At 35.0% G+C, this 26,722-nt stretch overlaps 1 protein-coding gene across 2 annotated transcripts in view; it reads right to left on the bottom strand.

The window, feature by feature from the left end:
- The window catches only part of LOC150103094 (RNA-binding protein 39-like), a 356,476-nt gene that overhangs the window by 175,209 nt on the left and 154,545 nt on the right, over positions 1-26,722 (bottom strand). For both annotated transcript variants that reach the window (XM_090397583.1, XM_090397584.1), the window contains exon 6: positions 21,041-21,112. In XM_090397583.1, coding sequence (XP_090253709.1) covers positions 21,041-21,112 — 72 coding nt within the window. The remainder of the gene's footprint in view (positions 1-21,040; positions 21,113-26,722) is intronic.

The raw sequence follows: 26,722 nt of genomic DNA, 5'->3' as shown, positions 1-26,722 counted from the left end.
TTTTCTACGAATCAAGAGGGAAAATACCCCTCTACAGCTGATTGCAGCTGTAGAGGAGTATTTTGTAGAGCTTAGTGAGAACCACTATAGGGACAGGATAATGATGTTGGAGCATCACTGGAATGAATGTATTAGTCTTAAGGGAGATTATGTTGAAAAATAAAAATCATTTTGAAATTATATATTCGTCTTTTCATTGTTAGGCCGAGAACTTTTTTTCAGACTACCCTCATACATGGGATGACTGGATGTTTCGTAGTAATTTGTTCTTTGATCTCTGAGGCATGCTACAAATCAATATAGGAGTGAAAAAAATTCTTTAGCCCTGCTATGAGAAAGAATCTCAACTGACACAAACCTATATGATTGTCATTCACATATAGAACTCTGACTACTGACAGATCTATAGGACTTAAATAGACAAACTAACCTTAATTCAGACAGAATATGTTGCACAAAAATACACATTAACATTGGAGAAAATTCACCAATCTTACAAAAGAAAAATTGAACCAAGAGACATTTCTATACTCATCGGCTACTTTACTAATGGATAACATAGTGGCTTACCTATCCTCACATACTCCAAGTGAAATATATTAACCAAAGACTAAGTTTGTCATATCTCCAAATCATATTCTTAAAGTTGACATAATGATATAGAATTCCAAGAGATGATGCTGACATTATATAATATAACAGCAGCAGCCAATTCTATCAATTCCAGACATCTTGACTGCTGAATTTAAAGCTCTGATGGATTTCCGTAAAAGTGACATTTTAGTATTAAAAGCAGATAAAAGAAATGTTACCATAGATCTGAACTCAAAGATGTACATAAACAATAGATATGTTAAATTAAACTTGATAAATTAAATTCTTGTTTAATCCTTTATCCAAGTGTAAGTAAACAAAGTTTGCACATAAAGTGTATTCATAACCAGGCTACTTGTATACATTTAGAGTTAACATTAATTGCTTTAGTGTCCCATAATGCAAAACACACATCCTTTCAGTGGAAGCCAGACCAAGAAGAGATATTCACACATAGCCTAGCCCACATATATACAAATGGCCTAGTCATGAAGATACTTCATGTGCGGTTTGCTTACATTTGGATACAAGGATTAAACAATATAATTTCTTGGCAACTTGAATTTAAATTATAACCAAGTGAAAGAAACTTTCCATAAGATGAGAGATGTAAGTGCTTATAGAAATTAGTTAGTGATACTATATGGAGTCCCAGGTATTTATGAAGTTCCCAAAATCCACAAAGTGAGTGCTCCACTTACTATGCTGCACATAAATAGACCTATTGCAAATATTTATCTACTGTCTCCACATGGAAAAACATCTTTGTATATAAAGAAACTCCAAAGACTTCATTAACAAAATCAAGGACATTAAACTGGCTCCAACAAATATCATGGTGTCAGTCTGAACAATCACAAGCCTGTTTCCTAATGTTTGAAGATAAGACATCATACTAATATTAGAAAATATTTTCCCACTGAATACTGCCAAATACTTCAAACAATGCCTGGAAAACACTTTCTACAAAAAAAACCAAAGACCTAGCCATGTGAGCAACCATTTTCATTACATTTGGCAAGTATGTTCATGGAATCATTTGAAGAAACAATCTTCAACTCTTACCATACTAAACCCAGACTTTGGCTTAGGTATGTGGATAACATTATTGTCAACAGACCAGGCTCTGAAGAATCCCTTCACAATTTCAGACTTCCTTGACAGCATAAACCATAAAATTCAATTCACACTAGATGTTGAAGAAGATCACTTCTCTTCCTAGATGTTCTTGTCTTAGTGGAAAATTTTGGCACACTTTCATTTGAAGTCTACAGAAAAAGTTCCAAAACTGGAGGATACCTACATGCTATATCATATCAGCCTCCTGCCCAAAAATGAGGCATCATCAAACACTCAAAGAGTATTCAACAACAACCAACAATGATAAGTAAAAGCAACAAGAAATAACATATCTCAGAGATGTATTCCTAAAAAATGGCAATGAACATAAAATCATCGATAACATCTCAAATAAAACCTATATTAAAAACATACATAAAATAGCAAAAAAAAAAAAAAAAAAAAATACACGAGCAATAAAACTTAAAAGTTGCCTTCACACAATCATAAAAATTATCCATAAACTTCAACCTTAAGTTTATGATAATTTAAGGTTTATGTAGTGACCACAAACACACAAATTTTCTGTGCATGTGGTATCTGTTATGTTATACAGATGGATGGATCAGAGATCAAATGAAATTTGACTCAAAGAACACATCTAAGATGAAGAGAAAAGGCAAGCACATAAATGAGGATTGGTGTTTCATACCAATCCTCATTTAGTACTTTGGCAATCACAGGAATGCCACACACTGAATTCAACTGTCTGCAGAATTTAAAGAAGTTGCCAAAATGCTTATGTCAAACTCAATGTAAGAAAAGATCAAGGGTAGGTTGTTATATATCAATGAATTAGGCTATGGCTAAGTTACACAGCATATTGTCTCAATGAGCCATTTGAAGAACTTTCTAGGGTTTATTGTGGCTAACTTTATTGGGGGGGGGGGGGAAAGAAATTATGAGAAAGAGAAACTAGAGCGCTTTCTAAGAAAACACGCCAAGAGCACGTGCGATGTAGCGGAAGGAGCTGGACGGCGTGACGAAAACCTACCTGACCGCGTTGGCGGGCATCGCGAGATACGAGAAACGCCGGGAAGAGCATGAAAACAAAAAGGTCAAGCAATCCCCACTCGAGGCTTTTTTGGTTCCTGTTTCCTGACCTCTCGGATGTTGGTCCATATGGAGAAGTTCCAGGCTGGCCATGGAAGGTATGAGTCGTCTGCTGCAGCATATGGAATAGGACTGGCTATTTCCTTGGACTAGGATAGCTATGCTATATCATGCAACGGAAAAACCAAGTAGATGCCGTCCATTCTGGCTAAGCTCCTGAGCCATATCGCCCTTCCCGCTGAGAATCTGGCCGTACAGTTGTCGAAGGTGACCAGACGAGCAGCAGACTGAGAAGAAGCCTTGATGCCCAGACAAGGCAGAAGAAAGGAACAAGTAGCATTTCAGAGACGGTAATGTAGACTCTTGTATTATATATTCATGGGTAAGGAATTGTGTGTTTTCCAAAGAACATTTTGTGTAGTGGACTTATTATATGGAACTATAGGAACTGTCTTCAACTTGGCATAGACCCATCTTTGTTTGAGAACTGTCTACCTAGAAGGGCTCTATTTCATTTGTATGAATTAATTGTGTTGTGTTAAGTGATATAACTGGTGACCATGTGAGTGCAGAATGTGTGATAACTTGTGATGAGATAATGTTAGGTTGCATATAGAGGTGGTCCAAGCAAATTTGTTCCATGTATTTCATTAGTAGTAATGAACCAGAGATCTTACTAAAATTTGATTCAGATTGCCTAGAAATAAGACTTTCATGTATCATTTCTTTAATTAATAAATATGTCTCTTAGTACCTGCCTGATCTGGTTTAGTATATGAATTCAAACAGCCACTCATAAAATTATTATCGAACTTAGCAGGAAGAACCCACGTGTATAATTTAACAAAGCGGACCACGACTGCATGCTAGAATATAGTGAACAGAAGTTAGAAATTTACTGTAGTTTAGTTATTGTGTATCACTCTGAGAGAGCCATCCTGGATAAGAGTCTCATCTATCCTCGGTATTGGCTGGCGCAGTTAAAAAAATAAATTTGTCAATGCTTATCAGGTGGACTGTCTCAGAAGATATGTTTAATGGCCGCGTCTCATTCTAGGACAAAGCCCTAATCATTAAGTATCCTACACGTGATTAAACTTAAGAGCAGCCAAAGATTTTGTTTGTTTAAAAGGGGGAAAGATTTAAGAGAACAACGAGTTAAGTGTAGACTAACCTTAAAGGCTAAGAGGGACAAAATATAGAAATAGAGGATATAACAACAGTGCTGAGAAAGACTGCACTTGTAAGATAGAGGATGAAGTGAATTTGTAAGAGAGAGAGAGAGATAGGTATCATCAACAAGCCTAAATGCTTGCCTCTGGACAACATCAAGGATTTTAAGGGTAGTTTCAGGTGCACCACCCTAAACACGTGAGCAGTATCTTAAACATGGGCAGATTTGGGTCTCGTATATAGTTAAGATTTGGTTGGATATAAAATAGCCTCTTGAATAAAAGAATGCCTAGTTTTTTTGGATGCTGAGGAGGCTATTGATATGATGTGTTTAAACCAGGAGAGACTGAAGGTAAGTGTTAGTCCAAGCAGAGAGATCTGATGTTGTCTGGTGATTTGTGTATACTGAAGGTAAGTGAGTTGATATCTCTTTTGTGAAAGAAAAAGCAAGATTGTGGCATTGAATATGACAAGGTTGTCTTTGTTCCGTTGAAGGATAGTATGTAGATCAATGTTTAAGGCACTGGTTGTAAATGATCTTGTAGCCTGGGATATCAAAGTACTGCACGGCTTGTCAAATGAGTAGGATGAGTGGAGAGTGCTGTCATTTGCAAAGCTGTGGATAGGATTAGTGGCGATTGTGAGTAGGTCATTTATGAACAGGAGAAAGAGGGTAGGTGAGAGTACAGCCTTGAGGCACTCCAGCATTAATAGTGAAGCTTGAAGCCATTTACCATGACTTACAGATAACCAGAGAGAACTATGAGGCCAGCTCTTGAACTTGAATGGTGGAATCTGTGCTGGTGGTCACCAATTAATTGCTGGGCTTCTAAGTAGGTGGCTTGATTTTCTACATTATTTTGGAGAGGATTGATGTGAGAGCAATTGGTCGGTTGTTTGACAGTGAACTTCTATTGCCCTTTTTGAAAAGGGATGGATACGAGATTGCTTCCATGAATTGGGATAAGTACCAGGCATGCATAGTAGATTGTTGAGATGATGTAGGGCTAACTATGGAGCACAAAGTTTTAGAATAACTGGAGAGATGCCATCAGGAACAAGACTTAGTATCAAAGTTTTCTAGCTTTTCTGATTTCTATTTGACAAAGAACTGCAGGAGGTGATTTCCTTTGGTCATCTTATGCAGGAGTGAGGAAAAGAATGATACCAGGTGGTCAGCTTTATCTTTTGGTGAATGGTGCCATTATGAAGAGATAAGAGAGTGGTGAAAGTGAACAGAAGATGTGTCCATCAGTCTTTGCAAGGAACCAGAAGGCAAAGCTTCCATTTGGACAGGAGGCAAGTTTTATGCTGTTGGCCTTTACGAAATTAGATTTAGATCTGCTGATGAACGATTTGCATATGTTGCACACTTTGATACAGGCAGAGTATGAAAGCTGAGTGCTTGTTGCAAGCCACATGTGGTAAGCTACAATTTTTTCTTAGACTGCTTTGATACACTTTCAGATGAACCAGGGCTTGGAAAGCAGATGAGAATTATGGGTCGAATGGGGAATGAAGGTCTTCATTCCAGTGAGAATAATTTCTGTAACTCGTTCACAGGTGTTTGGGTCCGATGAATGAAAACAGTCAGACCAAAGAAAGGAGAAGAGTAGAAATTTCAAAGGTTATGCTAACTGGTTCCTTTGTAGTGCCAGAGGATGCAAGATTGGGAGTGATTGGAGGAGAGGAAGACTTGTACAAGACTACAGTCTAAGCTGCCAAGATGAGAGGTGACCTCTGCAAATAATTTTGTATTGAATAGTTATCAGCGTTTGGAGACCAGTAAATGCAACAAATAAATGTTGCTAAATTTGGCAAGATACAAGCAAGAGAGGGTAAAAACAGGGGTTCTCAATTTGTGACTTCATTTAGGAGTTTATGAATGCAGGATTGTCAATAAGGAACTGGTAAGTGGAACGGTCCCTCAAGCATTAAGGTATGCTTCCTATAGTATTCTTTAAACTATAGTATCCTGAACTATTATTGCTTTTGCCTTTTAAGGTTGCATGAGGATTTGATCATTATTCCTTGTTTAGAGAGTTTAATGCTTTAGAGATATGCATTAAACACACACACAATAACAAATAAAGGCTGTATCACGTTAGATCCTGTGACATTCCACTATACTGTACACTTGATATCGAACTTCGTTGTCAACAACCTGCATATCATGATAAATGTAGTCTCATATCAAACTTTATTATTTATATCTGAAAAAATATCTAATCAAATAAAAGAAATCATGGTATATTTTTAAGAGTGAAAATCAAAATCAAAACTGTTTGAATTCAAGGAATACACCATCTCCACACATACGGTTCACTGGAAGAAAACTGAAGTTCAAAATAAGAGCAAGTTTCCTCAAAGAAAGGCTATACATAAGGAAAGTTACAAAGCATTACTCATCTATCATTTTGATCTGAACAATCCAATGGACTGCATTAATCCCCACTGTAGGAGGTGGTGGTGGTGTTTAACTCTACTTGTTCTGAGTTTATATTTTCTTTTGCATACTTTTAAGACTTCAGTTATAATTACACTATATGTAGTAACTAATGATTTCCAATCTGCATTATTAATTCTTCTGTCATATAGGCTTGTGCTATTATTTTCCATCTCTCAAATCACACTGAAGATGTCAACAGCATTCTGGGCAAAAATTCTATAAAATAGTATTTTTATATAGCTAATTTGTGTTTATTATTCATTAAAAATAACAAAGAATATTAGACCAAAAGTTGACACAAGTCTCAATCAAAACACCGATTTCTAGGTTTTAAGGAGAGCCTATTTTCAAAAGTAAAACATCCATGGAAAAGTAACTAGTTAAAAAAAAGCCAAGTATAAAGAGAATCAGATTTCTAAAACATTGTAGGCCAGTCATTCTATGCTAATAAGTCAACTAAATGATGTCAAAAAAAACACCTTTAGCATTTATTAATGGAAATATTCAATTCATTTACAATGAACTATCATGACCATTAACACCTGAGCTACATGAACTATATACCTGATTTCTACAAAATTATCTAACTAGTCAACCATCAAATGACATCATCTACTATAGTGAGTATTAATAAATTATTGAGAAATGTTTTCAATCATCTTCTCACTCAAAAAGAAAATGTTTTAGATAAAGGTCACAATCATGCAGTTACTCTCAAACATTCCCAAAAGCATAACAGTAATGGATTTCTTCTATTAGATAGATCTGCATAATGTTCCTCCTTCACGACTTATATAATTTGAAGTAGGTCAAATTCCCCTACAAGGCTATAAGAATAAGAAAAGCAAAAGCAATAGCTGATTAGATAGGCAAGAATATCAGAGAAAGTTTACCTTCATGCTCGTGGACTATGCCACGAATCACAATTACTGACATCTTCATCCAAAGTCAGATTAACAGATTGAATAAGTTACTGGTTTAAGTTCACATGTTGGGATGGCAAATGCAAAAAGAGAATGAAAAGTTACCATGATCATTCAGCTAGTCAATGTGGCTTCTTTAAGATTCATAAGCCATTCCATTAAGAAATCAATAATATTGTCCCAGTTATAAATTGTTAAACAATTATCCACATTATAACAATAATATTATGGATTATATTATTACTGGCGACATAAGTTTAAGGGAGATGGTAAATCCTGTATTATTGTACGGCCAGGTATGAAACTCGGATCGAAATCCATCGAATCCTAGAGTTTCATGCCGAAAAAATTATTGGCAAGCTCAAGTGTAAGTAATCACTTGGGAAGTAGATTCCAGGTCTACCTACTCACTGATGAGACCTCAAAAAGGGTTGAAACCGATCTGGGTAGTGACCTCTTCTCATAATGTAAAACAGTAATACATCTCCTAGGAGCTGCGTTTTACATTATGAGAGAATATTAAGGACAGTGACGGAGCTTGCTCCACCTTTGCTGCGAGTTGCCCTGGTGTTGTACTTCCCAAGTGATTACTTACACTTGGGCTCGCCGATAGTTTTTTCGGCATGAAACTCTAGGATTTGAAGGATTTCAATCCGAGTTTCGTACCCGGCTGTACAATAATACGGGATTTACCATCTCCCTTAAACTTAATTATCCATATTGTTATGAACTTTCATAGGTAAATCTCCTTCATATATCACAAACATGTTGGATTTTTTGAAAATAAATTTCTGAAATTCACCTTGCATCTACAGATATACCAATTAGTCTGGATATTACTCCAATGGCACAGCTTCATAGTTTCTCAAACATAAAAAGATACTCTGGGTTTCCTTAAAAACACATTTCCCACCCATTGAAATACATATTTTGTAATTCGGCTACCAAAAGAGATTTCCCGAAAGGATCAATGATAAAAAATCCTTTTTCTTCCACTTCAGCTAACTATCCTATCCTAATTTACACTCACGCGTAGACCTATACTTTTACTGTGTAGGTATTCGAACCAAAATCCTATAGAACAGGTTGGTTACTCCTTATTCCTGGAGGTGTCCTAGGTCTGTAGAAACGTGTGTTCACAGGGCCGGTTTGTCTGTTCTGGGAAACAAAAAAAAACCCCCCGAGTTTCCAGGTGAAAAAAACCCCTACCTCCGTATGAGATTGGCTAACTCACCTTTAGTCAAAAGAGACCAGATAAAGGTTCTTCATGTCACTGACAAGAATCAAACTAAGTTCTTTCTGACCAAAAGATTTTGTTTATACTGACTGAGCTAACTCTTTCTGCTAACTACATCATGTCAAATTTTGAACACCTTTCTCACAAAATTCATCCCAGGCCTTCAAGTGTATCACAGATTTTAAATGATATTTCTGCAGTATGGCAGGGTTCAATAACTCCAAGAATTTATTAATGAAATTAATGGCATTCACTGCAAAATATCATGTGCATTAGAAACCAGGAGGTGAAAAAAAAAAAAAAAAAAAAAAAAAAAAAAAATCATTCTTTGTCAACTATATGGAGGCGTTCAGTTGTCAGTTAGTTTCCATGCAGAAACGAAATATTATATTTGCTCTCTATGAACATTACTTATCATAATCATCCATGGACAACGCTAGTAACAAATGGATTTTCTATACTAGATACATTTTATTTGCAACATATATTTTTATTGCAATAAGAAATAGAACACACAAAATCTACTTTTCTATCTAATGGTTTCAGCGATGCTTTCATAAACAAGACCACAAAACAAATAGTTGTTCCATCTTCAAACAACCACTAACTTTGTAGTTATCTCTTGGGTTTGAAGAATCTCTGAGTGCATCACCTAGATACTTAGAACTCTTGACATTCAAGATGCATTATATCTCATTCAATTTTCTCTTTACTTGTAGATTCTGTGAAGGATATGCTTCCTCTGTTGGTATTCTCTGGTGATTACCAGATCTTCTGAATCTTGGTTTATTTTACTTTGGATAATTCAGCAGACCTCAGGCTGTTCATATGAAGAACATGAAAATTGCAGTAACCCTTTCAGCAGTAAATTAGAATACATATCTCACAGGAGGTGAGGAGGGGGGGGGGGTTACTAAGAGACTGCAGCACATTCCTGCAAAAACTTAAAAGCCAAAATAAATTTATGGCTTTACAACAGTAACTAAAATTTTGGTGAATGTATACATATATGTTGATACTGTTTTTGGGACAGTGGGACATATATATACCATGGGAGAATATTGCCGGTGTGCAGTGCACATCCAAGGAATAGCAATATCACCGATATTATATTTTTGCATTTATTCCCATTAAAGACTCCCGTAATTGTTTCCTGGCTTCACGTGATTCCTAAAATTAACCACAGTACACTAATGCTTCATGAAGAGACACTTAGATGCTTAAATATTGCATCATATTTGCATTAATAGTCCAGGTCACACTTTTCAGCCCTTTGAACAGACATACAGATGGCAGAGCAGGTCAAATTCTTAGCATTCCAGTGGTTTTAAACTGCCCGGAAGATGAGGCAGGGAGAAAACACTGATAGTAACACCTGATGGCTGTGATTGGTTGTATCTAACACATGCATGCAGCATAGTCTGTGGGAGAGGAGTGTTCGCATGAAAAACAAAGCTACTTGCTTTTCTTGTTTGTGCAGCATAGCATCTGTTGAGGTTGGAAAGGTGTTTAACAGTGTAAGGCCATTTTTATTCTAGTCTTCTGAAACAACAGACGTAGTAAAAGTTTATCTATTCCTGAATAAAAATGAACACTTCTGTATATTAAAAAAAGTTGCTATCTACAACAAAATACTAGCATATGTCAGTTATCTATTATTGATAAGACAGAAGAGCTGCTGACAAAAAAAAAAAAACTTGGTGAACGTAGGCACAAAATGTATACTGAGTTTCAGTAAACAAAAGAAATTTCTTAAAAAAACGAAGCAAAATAAACATAAGCAAGAGAAATACAGTAAAACCCTGAAGTTACGTGGAACCAACAAAAAGCGCATAAGTCTAATTCGCGTAACTCGAGGTATAATTTTGCATGTAATTTATATATACAAACATACAATTGGGAAAGGTTTACAAAAACACCTATATTTTTTAAGAAATATAATCATAATTGTAGTTTTTCGTACATAAAAAAAAGAAAGTTATTTCAATGTCGATGGTTTCATAAAATCTAATAGATTGTTTGACGGCATAATGTCTTTTTCTTGTCATGCAAAATTTCTTCATAGCAAGCTAATGATTTTTTTATTCCTTGCCTTGTGGCTACAATTCGTTCCTCGTTAGAATCTATGTCCTATAAATCTGTAAACCTTTCTTTTATGATTGTTCTTTCTGTGGATTCCTGTAGATCGAACTTCTTTACTAGCTCACAAATTTTCATTCTACCTTCAAAATCCTTAATAATGTTCAGTTTTGTTTCCAAAGTCAATGTTTTTCTTTTCTTGCTAGCTGTAGAAGAATCGGACTTGTTTCTTTTGAATGACATTATTATTTTTTATGTGATAAAATTTTTATCAAGAACATAACATTAAACAATCGCAAGGTTTGTAGACTATAAAAATCGTGTATGAATGGAGACCGCGCGAAACACGTCAGTGCTTGTTTACAGCAAGTGCGACACTGGCGAATGCGGCTGGCACCTGAAAGATAAGATTAGTGGTGAGGTGTGAAGCGGGACGGAAATATATACATATAAGAAACCGCATAACTCCGGATTCGTGTAAGTCGGGGTATGACTATATACATAACATGCACAACAAATTTTATGAGATGATTTGCTGCTCCATCAAAACCACATGTATTCCTACCACACTTAAATGAATCACCTGATCAACATTATTATTTCACTGGATTAGCCTCTCCCTATAGTGGCTGTTTATTATTAATTAATTATTTATATTTTGCAAACAAATCTCTTTTCCTCTTCTCATAAGTTGTTTTTTTAATTATGCCATCATAAATTCACTTATTCATGTCTAGACTTTATAGGATCACATGCTATTCGCACTACCCAGCAACTTATAGGATACACGCATCACAAATGTCAATTATTAATAATTCATTTGCCATTAACGAAAGTATTTCTACTCACACTTATTCTTTCCCTTACATTTTCCATTCTCACATGACTTAATGATGGTTCACGTATTTACACCTTTGAGTAATTCAAATATACCAACAAAATATATCATTCTCCTTCACTATTGTTTTCTAATATAATTAAAAACAAACACATTATTACCCACTCTATGCAGATTTGGTTTCAATTAATTGATAAATTAAAGTATTCAGAACTATCCTACAATTAATTGCATTGGACCAATTAAGATGAGCACTGATGCAATCTTAAAACTTTCATACATCGATAAAAATGAGGTCAAATTGATGTGAATTTTGTAACATGGGTTGCATAAGCCACACAACAGTACACCTAACCAAAATGGACATGTGACACCACACATATATATATATATATATACACACACATACTGCTTTAGTGCTCAAAGGATTAAGTACAATGAAGCAGACAGTCTAGACTTATAGAACATGCTATCACATCTACAGGTTTGATTTGGTTAATTTAGATTTACAGCCAAAGCAACTCAGGCTATGAGGCCAGTGTATTCTTCTTCATCAAATTCCTAACTTTTACCCTCAAGGGGTGTACAGGATATGACAGTACCACATAAAAAAATTTACATCATTACTAACTTCCTATCTACAATTTTCCTCCAAATCAGTCTGTTACCTGTCAAGACTCCAACATTATCAGATCTTATATTTCTATCGTCTGAGGCACTTTGTACCATATCAATCCACATATATCTTGATCTAATCTTTTTCAGGATTCTCATATCTGCGGTATCTAGTCTTTGGTCAAGTGTTTTACTTCTGACCCATCTCTCAGATCCATAAGTTAAAAGCGGATTGAACACTGTCTTGTAAACAGCTAATTTAGTGTTCCGACTAATTTCTCTCTTATTCCATATGAATTTATTCAATTGACTTCCTACCATACCAGCTTTGTTGATTCTGTTTCCTATTTCGATATTTAATTTACCATATTCACTAAAAATCGTGCCTAAGTAGGTGAAACATTTTACTCATTCCACAGGTTCTCCATTCACAAAGCAGTTGAATTTTTCATTATACCTATTTTCATTGTCTTTGTCTTGTTATTGCTAACCTTCATACCATGTTTATTACAACAGTTATTCAATTTAGTCAAGGAATCTTGCAGACTTGTAGCGGATTTATTCAGAAGTATAACGTCACCCGCATAAAGTAAAGAGGTGACATTAACATCTCCACTTTTGATATCATGTTTAATATCACTTTCCTTCATAACGTGATCCATACAGATAATGAATAACAGAGGGGATAATGTACATCTTTGTCTCACACCAGATTTAACATTAAAACCCCTTTGCTGTAATTCCTTCAATTCTAACTGCTGACTAACAACTCAAATAAAGACTAAGTATTGCTTGATATAATGCCCCATTGACACCATATAACTGTAGCGTATTGAATAGCTTCTCTCTTGGCACCTTGTCATAGGAATTTTCCAGATCGACAAAACTTAAATACAGATCTTTGTAATATTCCCATGATTTCTCAACTATTTGTCGTAACGTGAAGATCTGATCCCGATCTGAGACTCTATTTGGCCTGAATCCAGCTTGTTCTTCCACAATTATTCTCAAACGTTTCTCAAGTATACTTGCATAAAACTTACCAAGAACACTCAGTATGGAAATACCTGTGTAATTCTCACATTCAGTTTTATTTCCCTTTTCATATATGGATACTATGAGAGCTTGCTCTACTCCAATCATCGGGAATTCGTCCCTCTGTCCAGACCTTCGGAACTATGCAGTGTAGCCACTGTAAGACGTTTATACATAGTTCAGCATTTCTGATTGAATATCATCTACTCCTGCTGCCTTTCCACATTTCAAGCCTTTGATGGTTTTTTCTATTTCAAGTATGGATGTGTATTCCTGACTGTATGTCTGTTGAGTGTTTTTTTTTTTTTATCACTGTGCTATCACTGCTTGTTTCATTTAGCAATTTTTTGAAGTAATTACTCCATACTTCTAGGATATCTTTTTCTCCTGTTTTCATGTCACCTTTATTATCTCTAACTCCTTTTACAGCTCTCTTTCCTCCATATCTAAGCTTCTCAACAACCTCCAGAATATTTTGCCACCTTCTTGATATTTATTTTCTATGTTCTTGCCAGTCTTCCCATGACTTTTGTTTAGCTAGTTTTACACACTGTTTAGCTTTCTTACATTTGTCTCTGTATTCTGTAAGAGTAAAAGCTGACTTATTTGCCAGGAACGTTTAATATGCTTTCTTCTTTTCCTTCACTGCCTCTTTAACTTCCTGTGTTCACCATGGAGTTCTGATTTTTCTATCCTTGCAGACAACCTCATCACATGCCTCTCTGGCTGAATCAATCATGGTTTTCTTCAAGCTTGCCACTGAATCTCCAAGGTTTGGTTCCTGTTCTCAAACTCTTTCATTTTTTCTTCAATAATCTTTGTGCATTTTAATCTACAGTTCACATCTGAGAGCTAATTAACTTTTATTCGCTTTAAAACTTTCTTCCATGTTATTCTTTTCGATATGAAATTCAATTTTATCCTGCTCAAGACTAAATAGTGATGACTTCCAATTTCAAATCCTCTGTATATCATATCTCTTCCAATTTCAAATACTCTGGTGTCCTGCACCAGGGAGAAAACATCACTAACAACAATAACATAGTCAATGAGACTTTTCTTATACCTTGCCTCTTCTCTCCATGTGAATTTGTGCACATTTTTATGTTGGAACATGGTGTTAGTAATAACCAGTCCATGTGCTGAGCAGAAATCCAACAGGTATTTTTCCATTATTATTAGCTTTGCTCTTTTCTCCAAATTTTCCCAAAATATTTTTATATGTCTGACAATCATTTCCTACTCTGCTATTTAGATTCCCAATAAGGACCGACTTTTCCTTTTTCATTGTGTTAGTTGCATTCTCTAAAGCCTCAAAAAAAATGCCTCCATTTCTACCTTAGTAGAACCTTCTGTGGGATCATAGGCACAAATAAGTCTCATTGTCCAGTTCCCCATTCTCATATTTGCCCACATCACTGTACTTGAGACTGCCTGCCATTCAAGAAGATTAGCCTCGTATTTAGTGTTGAATACTATACCTACTCCTTCTTTTCCTTGATTGTCATTGCCTGAATATAACATTTTTCTAAAAGAACATGAAAAAAAATGTAGTTGAACTGGAGAACAACAAATGGCCCTGTGATTTAGGATTATCTACTCCTTCTTTTCCTTGATTGTCATTGCCTGAATATAACATTTTGTATTTATTGCTCAAAAAGATCTCACCAATTTTTGTCTTTTTTTGTTTCAGTCACCCTGATTATGTCGATCTGGTACTTATCTAATTTCTCAGCTAGCTCCATTTCTTTGCCATTCAGGCTTCTTATGTTGATAGTGCCGATCTTTAACTCTGGTGATGTTGACTTGGGGTGTGTTTTCAGATTTGTTCCAGTAGCTGACTTTTCGCTGATCGCCCTGGTTCCCTGGTAAAAACAACGGGGGGGGGGGCTTGTTTAACCGGGCAATGACCCAGCCTGCATGAAATTTTAATAATACAAAATGACGTTGTACCATCATTTTGTATTTTGGTTTATGCCAATAGAATACAATTTGGTCGGCAAAACCCAAATTCCAGCCCATCGTCATTTGTTCAGTATCCAGGTAGTTACCCAACAGGGTGCACCATGAGAAGGTAAGGATTGGACATTAGGTCAGAAGCCCTGGTCAGTTCTCCGCATTCCTTTAGAGGCTATGTGGAAGTCTCCTCTCAGTTATACAGCTTTGACCCTTAAGGCCAGTGTATTAAGTATGTCAATTACATGTGTTCAAATGGTTGGTTTTGAATACACAGGGTTCTTCAAGCAAATTGATAAGATTGTTTGGAAGAAGAGCCCGTTTCTTATAAAAAGGCTGTATAAGGAAAGTTGTGACGCATTAATATACACTGCTCAAAACAATTACGGGATATTTTAGTTTTCTGTCGGATAATTATAAGTTTCTGCAAATAATTATAACTATTGTGTACTTTATACATGAATAAATATTTCTTACGTATGGATAGGGTGTCATTGATGAGATATTGTTTAAATAATAATCAATATTTATTACAAATTATACATTTTAGCTTGAAATAATTTTAACAAGAATAGCCAAAAACGCTTTTGTTAATTTTTAATAGGGTGTATGGTCTCCATTAACAGCAGTACATCTTGATTGCATGGACTGGATAAGATGATCAAACACTTCTTGTGGAATATTTCCCCACTCTTCTCTGAGAGCAATTTCGAGCTCTTGAAGCGATCGTGGTGGCACCTGTCGAGCAGAAATGTGCCTGCCTAAAGCATCCCAGGCATGTTTGATTGGATTATAATCCGGTGAACAGGGAGACCAGTCCATTCGTTGAATACCTTCTTCCTCAATCCACTCTTGTACCAAATTTGCATGGTGTGGATGAGGATTGGCATCCATAAAAACGAATTCTTGGCCAATTGCAGCAGCATATGGATGAACTATAGGTTCCAAAATCTCATCGTGATTCCTTTGGGCTGTTAAGGAACCGTTTCTGATAAAACAGACGTCAGTATGGCCATCTATACTTATTCCAGCCCATACCATCAAACCCACCTTGATGTTGGGGTCTTTCATGAATAAACTGTGGATTATTTCTTGTTCCACTTTCACGCCATATCAAGATACGTTGGTTGTCTGGTTGCAGAATGAACCTGGACTCGTCACTAATAAGTGCACGAGCCCAATCCTCATTTGTCCAATTGTGGTGTTACTGTGACCAAATTCTTCAGACTAATTCAAACCACTGGTCTTTGAGCACATAAATCTAAGGAATGAAGACGATTTCATACTGTCTGTATCGATACCAGCCTCCCTGTTTCTGGGGCAAGTTTGCTTCGAAATCGTCTTGCGTTAAATGTTGGTTTTATTCTGGCAAGTAATGACAAATACTGATCGTCTGTTGGAGTTGTTGTTGATGGGAGACCTTGACATTGTCTTCGGCAAACATTTCCCGTCTCCAGAAAGCGATTCCAAAGTCGCGAAATTATGCTTTGAGATACACAACACACTTGAGCGACAACTTGCTGCGTTTGTCCAGCTTCTAATCAATCAACGGCTCTCCAAGCCATGGATTCTGGGATATCATGTTGCTATGCCATTTTTAACAAAATAATGGGTGGTAGGTGACACAAGTTTACAATTGAAGTAATAATTATGCACTGTGGTAGTGAGCACAACAAGCCACACTTTTATATCCCCCCCCCCACACACACACATGCTAATACAGCAAAGTCACGTTTTGACAAGTCTTAACATGATTATGTATGCAGTTGAGTGTTCTAGACTGTTGTATATTAAGAATATTTTAAAATCAATGTGTTATATTTGTAAATTATTTTTATAACTTTATAATTTACAAGAAAACCAAAATATCCCCTAATTGTTTTGAGCAGTATATCATATTAATCTGAGCCAATTTGATAGAACTGCATTTATCCCCATTATAGGAAGTAATGTTGCTCAAAACTTGCATGTTTTTCTTTTTAAATACCTTTTATTAAATATTAACAGAATTACAGTTATAATTAATTCTTGCTGCTCTACTACAACTGTTAATTTCAAATATAATTGTTAATCCTCTTGCTATATTTGACTGTGATGTTTGTATTGTTCCAGCTTTCAAATCACACTCAAGATACATGGATAATAATTCTAAACATAAAAAAAGTTCCGTGTTTTTATAAACATAATCCATATTTATCAGTCAATTATAGTTCAGAATAACTATAATAATACCACTCGAGTAAATGAGAGACTACAGCACAGCAACAAAATATAGCCAGATATATTCCTTATATTTTGCTTCAAAATGTAGCAACCCTTTCCAGATATGATCAATGGTCTATAAACTTTAATGTCCCTGGAGAAAACACTCAGAGAGGGAGAAATTTTGAGATTAGACATTGTAACAATACTGCACAAAGCCACAGTGCCATACTCCGATGAAAATTTCTTATATTTTGAAGAATCCAGTGAAATTATTCAATCACAATGAATAATCAACTTCTGATTTTGCATGATGTGAAGAGTTAGTCATCAGATCCTGTAATACTTCTGATCTCAATTATTCTAACAATCTGGAAAGCAATATGGCTTATGGCAAAAATCTTCTTTGGAAAATTTCCATTCTTATAATACTTCATATTGTTAATGTTTTTTTTTATATCATCATTATACACTTATGTTTTTTGGATTTTATACTAACCAGTAAACCTGATAAAAACTACCATTTCTTCTTACTTCTTACATTCATCATAGTGAACATACATAAATATTTTGGGAAAATTTGGAAAAAAGAGCAAAGTTAATAATAATGGCAAATATCTGTTGAATTTCTACTCAGGACATGGACTGGTTATTATTAACACTATGTTCCAATATAAAAATGTGCAAATTCACATGAAGAGAAGAGGAAAAGTCTCACTGACTATGAGACTTTTACTTACTGTAAAAGTTAGTTACTGTTGATAACTATGTTTTTTCATTGGTGCAGGACACGAGGGTGTGCCGAGGATTTGAAATCAGAAGTGATCACTATTTAGTCTTCATCAGGATAAAAATTGAATTTCATACTGAAAAGAAAAACGTGTAAGAAAGTTCTAACGAAAATAAACATTGAGCAGCTCTCAGATGTGAACTGAAAACTAAAATACATATATTATTCAAGAAAAAAGGAAAGAGTTTGAGAATAGGAACCAAACATTGGAGATTCAGTGACAAATCCCAAAGAAAACATTGACGTATTCAGCCAGAGAGACATGTGAAAAAGTTGTCTGCAAGGATAGAAAAATCAGAACTCCATGGTGAACACAGGAATTTAAAGAGGCAGTAAAGGAAAAGAAGAAAGCATATCAAAAGTTCCTGGCAAATAAGTCAGCTTGTGCTCTCAGAGAATACAGTGACAAAAAAATAACTCTGCAAAACTAGCTAAACAAAAATCATGGGAAGACTTCGGCAAGAAATATTCTGGAGGTTGTTGAAAAAGCTCAGAAATGGAGGAAAGAGTGCTCTACAAGGAATTAGACATGATAAAGGTGAAATGAAAACTGGAGAAGAAAAAAAAAATCCTTGATGTGTGGAGTAATTATTTCTAAAAATTGCTAAATGAAACAAGCAGTGACAGCACAGTGGTAAAAAACACTCAAAAAAACAGGCACGCAATCAGGAACACTTATCCATACTTGAAGTAGAAAAAGCCATCGAAAGCCTGAAATGTGGAAAGGCAGCAGGAATAGATGTTATTCAACCAGAAATGCTAAAATATGGAGGTATAAAAGTCTGCATAGTTCAGAAAGCCCGGACAGAGGGACGAATTCCAGATGATTGGTGTAGAGCTCTCATAGTACCCATATACAAAAAGGGAAATAAAACTGAAAGTGAGAATTACAGAGGTATTTTCCTACTGAGTGTTCCTGGTAAGATTTATGCAAGTATACTTGAGAAACAGTTGAGAAGGATTGTGGAAGAAAAGCTTGGTGAAGAACAAGCTGGATTCAGGCCAAATAGAGGCTGGTAGGATCAGATTTTCACTTTACAACAAATAGTTGAGAGATCATGGGAATATAACAAAGATCTATACTTAAGTTTTGTCGATCTGGAAAAGGCATATGACAAGGTGCCAAGAGAGAAGCTTTCAATACGCTACAGTTATATGGTGCTCTAAAATGGTGTCAATGGGGCATTATATCAAGCAATACTTAAGTCTTTGAGTTGTAAGTCAGCAGTTAGAATTGAAGGAAGTACATGAAGATGGTTTAATGTTAAATCTGGTGTCAGATAAGGATGTACATTATCCTCTCTGTTATTCATTATCTATATGGATAACATTATGAAGGAAAATGGTATTAAACCTGCTATCAAAATTAGAGATGTTAATCTCGGCTCTTTACTTCATGCAGATTGATGTTATAACTTTTAAATAAATCCAGTACAAGTCTGTGAGATTTCCTGACTAAATTGAATAACTGTTGTAATAAATTTGGTATGAAAATGAGCAATAACAAGACAATGAAATGGACATGTATAATGCTATGCATTATGGGATACAGATAATTACTATGGAATATGAGAATTATTATGGGATACTAAGGAAAGTGATGTGAACTCAGTCAACCTTTGCCACGGGTTCTGAAGATAGTTGGATAAAGGATTAAACTAAATATATAATTCAGGAATAATACATTTTCCTCTCATCATAACTAACGAATATTAAATTTTTCAAAAGAGGATAATAAATATTCCTTTTTGTTTTATAGACAAGCAGCAAAACAATGCTTTTCTTTAAAACTAAAGTTATATGATTATATAGAGAAACCTGTGGAGAATTCATGACTAAAATTAACGTGAACCACAGTAGTAAGTTTTTTATTACATAAATATATTTATTACGTAAATATATAACTTAACTGTAATTTAATTCAATTTAATCTAATTTAAGTTTAGGCTGCAACGTGCCACTGCAAGCAATTTGGATTCCATTGTATGTACGCACCCTATCCTTTGTGTCATTCCTAGTATTGTTCTACTGTACTGATAATGATACCTAGGATGAAATATTTATATAATAAAAAACCTACTACTGTGGTTCACGTGTGTTAATTTTAGTCATAAAGTTACATGGCAGAGAACTTATAGTCATTCCAGAATTCAACTTTCAGCATGGGATGTACTAGAATTGCGCAACTTGAAAGATGATCAACTATCTAAGAATATATCACCCCCATATATCTATTTATTAATGCTTTTAAATGTTTCAAACCATTGTCCATATCATAGAACCAGGCAGAAACTATTAATACAACAGGATTTCCTGTTTGAAAGTTATCTTTTTTTTCGTACTTGGGAATGATGCATAAAGTTTTTGAATATCTGCAAATGGTTCAAGGGTCTGAAATGACTGTTGAATCAGCGAATACTCTCCCTCTCTTTTTTTTTAAATTCAAATCATCCCATCTACAAAAGGTTGTTAACCAATAACATATTATGTTCTGTGGATGTATTAACAGTTAGATAATCTGCCTAATTCAGAGAGCAAAATGTGGAACTTTAGGCCACCAAATTTCCAATAAGCAAGGTGATGGTTTCACACTGGGTGATGTACTCGATCTATCACTTGAAATAAGTTGTGTCACAGTGGAATTTGAACCCATGGGCAGTTTTTGTTAGAGTGGAGACACTATCCACTTAACCAACCAGGCAGGCAAATCAAAGGTATTAAAAGAAAAGGCAGATATATATATGAGTTCCTAGGCAGAGTGAGTCATTCACTTGAGAAGTATAACATTAAGGCAATGCATGCCTAAGGTTATATTAAGCAGTCAGGTTCAAAACCTTTTTTTTTTTTTAAAGGAAACATCATTTATAAAGCAGCAATAAATATTTATTTTATTCTTTTAATAAGTTTATGATACCAAATGAGACATTTTAAGCTTTGTCATGCATAATTAAAAACTTTTTAAAATGAAATTATGTACCATCTGTCTCGCCTTGGGGACCGTGATCGTTTTTTTTCTCTACTATATCGTCTGCGATCCTGACTTCTAGATCTGAAAAGAAAGTTACCATATAATGAGAAAACTTTTTAACAGTTTACAGTGAATCACAGGTTAATATCTAGTTGTTAATACCTAGAACTAATAATGATATAATCATCTGCATGTGGTGAGGAATAGAGCAAAACAAATAATGAGATGAATAAAACTTTGGGATAAGTGGTTGACCAATAGACTATAAACTCAATGAATATTTGATGATTTTCAAGACATTGAGAGTCAGAGATATTGTTCTTCTGCCAACAGTATCATGGAAGTTGAAAGGTGGGCTACACAAGCACCTTTATGCATTCAAAAGGAGAACCAACCAACGTAAACATTTGGTTGGTACTCCAATCCTAAGGTCCCAACTAGACTCTTATTTTATCTAAATAGCAAGTCATAAAATTTAATACAGAGTTCCTCTTATAAATTAAAGTAGCATAATGATTAGGTTAGGTCTCAACCAAACTTCTGTGGATTTTACCTGAATAATATCTGGAACACTTAATTCCACTATCAGTTAAAATTATGTAATATATTTTATTTTGTTGCTTAACAACTTCATAAAATTTCAAATTTCCATTTAGTAGAGCTATACACAGTTGAACTGCATTTCAGCAGCTGGTTTCCAGCAGCTAATTACTACAAGCATTAGGTGAGCCTACTTCTAATATAAAGCATAATTTCCTTTTTGTGTTTTACTATAGTAGCACTATATAATAATGTGGCTATTGTATGTAGATTCATTATTTTAACTTAATATTTACTCAGCACAATAGCCATATCGAACTGCTTTTACTATGGCAACACACAAACTTAAGTTACCCTGCATTTAGATGCAAAGTAGGTTCACCTAATGCTCAAAATAATTAGTTGCTGGAAACCAGCTCCTAAGAATGCAATTCAACTGTAGACAACACTACCAAATGGAAATTGGAAATTTTATGAAGTTATAAAAAGTTATAAACATAATTGAAAAACAAAAAAGAAAAGTAAAAGGGATGCTGGTTCTGGTAGGTACAAATAATTTAAGTAGTGACAAATATAAGCAGGGGCAGCTCGTGCATAGGCACTGGGGAACTGCAGCACCCCCAATTTTTCTCGATATATAAATATATTTATTAATTTATTTATATTTGCTTGTAATATTTAATTTTATCATTAACAATCCTATACAATTCTCTTATTTTGTATAAAAATAATAATAAAAATCCATCTTGTAGCACTAAGGAGGGCGAAGGATGCTAGCAGCACTGTGTTTACCACAGTATCATATTGTTACTCACCAAGCATATGCAACATCATAGTGAGATGTGAGCTATTAGTGTAATGCGGCACTGTACGTCGCGCAGTTCCACTGTTGTTTATATGCAGTTTGCGCCAGTAGTAGATTGTTCATAGTGCTTATCGTGTTTACTCCGTCTCTTTAAATATTTGGACATTACAATTAAAGACATAACATTCATTATAGTTTTTATTTTAGAACATTATTGGGGTTACTGACAATTATGACCTCAGAATTTTTAAGTAATTTTGAATTATACTAAACTGTATAATTTTATTGATAATAAACAATTTTTTTCATGAAACAAAACAAGAAGAATATATTTTCATTTTAAGTAATTTTGAATTATACCAAACTATATAATTTTATCGATAATAAACAATATTTTTATGTTTAATTTTTACCATAATTTTGATATTTTATCCAAACAAGTATGCACTGTACTTACAGTGTGTATGTATATTTTGAAAGTTCCAGCACCCTCAGGATTTCAAGCCACGAGCCGCTACTGAATATAAGTATGAGAGAAGATGTGAAAGGTCTATTGGAAGAAGCAAGAATGAAATGCGAGTAAAAATTGTAGGATTGCTACCCAGATATGACAGTACTGAGTTAAGAAGGAGGATGTCGATAGCAAATGATTTCATATGCAGGCTATGTAGAAGAAATGGATGCAAGTTTTTAGATGTGCGGAATGTGTTTGATGGTAGAAAAGACTTGTATAACAAGGGTGGCCTGCACTTGAATTCATATGGCATCAGAAGCCTGGAGAAATTACTTCTTGGTATGAGACCTAATGCAGAGTGTCAGGGAAACTAGATCATCAAGGGAGGAATGGGAAAAATGTGTGTGAAAGTTCAGCTATGGTCATGTATGTGATGAAGGTGTGGAAAAATATGCTTTGGGTTCAGACCTTTTAACACGTTCGCTGCCAACTACGAGTATACTCGTAGTTCGTAAACCAGCCCCACAAGCCAGCTACGTGTATACTCGTATGACGCTTACCGCCAGCAACGAGATTACTGTACTGACCTTGAAGAAGTGAAAATGCTTGGCTTGTGGAGCTAGCATCAAAACTGTGTATTCTCATAGAAGGTATATGCTCTGCACAAGCCAACTACGAGTATACTAGTAGGACGCTTACCGCCGGCAATGAGATTACCGTACTGACCTTGAAGAAGTGAAATTGCTCGGTGTAAGGGAACAGACTATGCTGAAGTAGCGTGGCAGCGAACATGTTAAGTATGGCTGGAAAATTCTAGAACAAGACCAAAGAGATCATTATCATCAAATTCCTGCCATGTACCCTCAAGGGGGGTGTACAAGATATGACAGTACTATATGAAAAATTTACATCATTACTAACTTCCTATCTACAATTTTCCTCCAGATCAGTCTGTTACTTATCAAGACTCCAAAATTATCAGATTTTATATTTCTGTCGCCTAAGGCACTTTGTACCGTATCAACCCACCTATATCCTGGTCTTCCTCTGGGCCATTTTCCTGCCAACCTGGCAGAGAATACTTGTTTTGCCAATCTTTTATTGTGTTCCTATCTACGATTATTAAACTTTCCTTTATCCTTCCAAGTGAATCTCTAATTTTATCTTTATTCAAAACTTAACTATGCACAAGATATTACAAAATTCAAATATTTAAGCCTTTTCTCCCATTAGTCCCTAATATTTATATTATACTGTGCCTTTCAGGACATTTAGTTTAGGATATATAATTCGAAAACAAGGAGCAAATACAAAAATATGTCCGAGTGTGAAACTATTAAGCAGTCATGACCCTCTATCTCATAACTTAACACATTAATTTCCCGCGTGATTAGGTTCGTACGTTTTTCAAGTGGTGCATTAGGCAGCAATTTCAGAAAACTGTATTATTAGTGAACAAAAGTTTATTTAAAATCTCAAACATGGTACAATTCAATTTCTATTATATAAAACAGACTTCAATACTAAGAATAAAAATGACAATATTACACAAGCAAAATACAAGTATTAGGGCAAAATCCTATATGGGAATTTGCGATCATGCCGTCATAACAGACTTTATACATATAAATATACACATATAATCCTGGAACAAATTAACACTTTACTTGTATAATTAACAAGTAAAGTGTATAGTTAAGTGTAATTAACACTTAACCTTATACTAGTCAGAATGCTCTATATTGCTATAATACCATGGACATTAATGTTTATTTTCAGTTTACCTTATCTAACTTACAAAACAAAACAATATAGGTTAAACTATCCTTTCGCTATACCCATACATACATTTGACCTTTAAGACACTCTCATATGAGATACCATGCGCATACATAAATCTCTAGCACATGAATGCTTATCAAATAATATATACCAGTTTACTCTCATTCTACTCTGATTTGTACTCAATTCCTAATATAACTTCGACTGTCCGGTAATTATGCGTTTTCAATTGATACAAGATTTTACAGTACCTTTCTAGGACGAACACTGGTTTTCACAATCTATACATTTCGTGCTTGAATTAAGGACACACACACAGGATCTTCTATTCTATCACTATGGAACTCATCAAGTGATGGACTTCTGTATGGATTTTCTTTCCCTCGATACAAGTACTGGATGATGAGATACATAGACAATTTCTTCCTTCTTGTAACCATATGGCGTTCCTTGTCTCTTGCAATAGGTATACGGGATCGAATTCCCGCACGCTTTGTTTCCTTGTTGCGTTGGATGGAGATAACTCCTACGCCGTCACTCAGGAAAACTTGTGTTACCTATACGAAAAATTTGTGAAGAAACTCTCAGGAAAAAAGCCTGTGTGTGTGGGGTCCTAACCCTTTTATCTGCATGGCCCCCTACGGCACCTTCTTCAATTTCTCTCCCCCCCACTACTGGAGTCAATCTCACTCACCAATTAAAGTTGTTTTTCTGCCCAAAACATGCTATGGTTCCTTGCACGTGACTCTAACGTGACGTCTCACTTTGGGAGTTGACCTTGAGCGATCGTCATTTGTTTTAAAGCCTCTATACTAAATTAATCCCCTTTTAGAATTTACTTAAATATTTTAATCTCCTTTTTTTTTCAAGTGTTAAACTAGCCTCTCACATACAAATTCTTATCTCTAATCTTCTTTGTCTTACTTAACCTATTTTTTCATTATCCTTTTTTTTTTTGTAATAGGAATCCCTTTTTTATTTAGTTAAACAATTTCTGCTATAATTAATTTTCTTGAATGCAAGCATATTTTCTGTTTTTAAATATCTTGTATTAGCTACTTACATAGGATTTTATATTTTTATTTTCTTGTTACACCATGATAACTGAAATTTTTACATTCCTGGTTATCAGGGTGTAACACTTTCCTCGCCCATTCTGTTTAAATGATCATACCACCTCAGATTAGCTCTGCTAACGCATTCCTGGATGCCGACAATTTCAATTTCTTTCCTAATATCCCCATTCTTAATATGATATTGCCATCTGTTCACGCCTCTAATCTTTCTCAGGACTCTCATATCTGCAGTCTCTAGTCTTTGGTCAAGTGTTTTACTTCTGACCCAGCTCTCAGATTCCTAAGTTAAAACTGGTTTGAACACTGTCTTGTATACAGCTAATTTAGTGTTCTGACTAATTTCTCTCTTATTCCATATGAATTTATTCAATTGACTTCCTACTATACCAGCTTTATTGATTCCGTTGTCTATTTCCATATTTAACTTACCATCTTCACTAAAAATCGTGCCTAAGTAGGTGATTTACTTAGGCACGATTAAATGTTTTACTTGTTCCACAGGTTCTCCGTTCACAATACAGTTGACATTTTCAACGATTCTGCCTATTTTCATTGTCTTTGTCTTTTTATTGCTGACCATCATACCATATCTATTACAACAGTTATTCAGTTTAGTCAAGGAATCTTGCAGACTCGTAGTGGATTTATTGATAAGTATAACATCGTCCGCATAAAGCAAAGAGCTGACATTAACATCTCCAATTTTGATATCATGTTTAATACCACTTTCCTTCTTAATGTGATCCATATAGATAATGAATAACAGAGGGGATAATGTACATCCTTGTCTCACACCAGATTTAACATTAAACCATCTTTTGCCACCTTCTTGATATTTATTTTCTATGTTCTTGCCAAAGTCCTCCCATGACTTTTGTTTAGCTAGTTTTACACAGTGTTTAGCTTTCTCACATTTCTCTCTGTATTCTCTAAGAGCACAAGCTGACTTATTTGCCAGGAACTTTTGATATGCTTTCTACGTTTCCTTCACTGCCTCTTTAACTTCCTGTGTCCACCATGGAGTTCTGATTTTT

Source organism: Typopeltis vanoorti, chromosome 9 (genome assembly GCF_054136105.1).
Source record: "Typopeltis vanoorti isolate ZY-2024b chromosome 9, IOZ_Tvanoo_1.0, whole genome shotgun sequence".
NCBI classification, from domain to species: domain Eukaryota; kingdom Metazoa; phylum Arthropoda; class Arachnida; order Uropygi; family Thelyphonidae; genus Typopeltis; species Typopeltis vanoorti.
The sequence above is the reverse complement of the archived record's forward strand: the minus strand, read 5'-3'. Positions and strand labels throughout refer to the sequence as shown.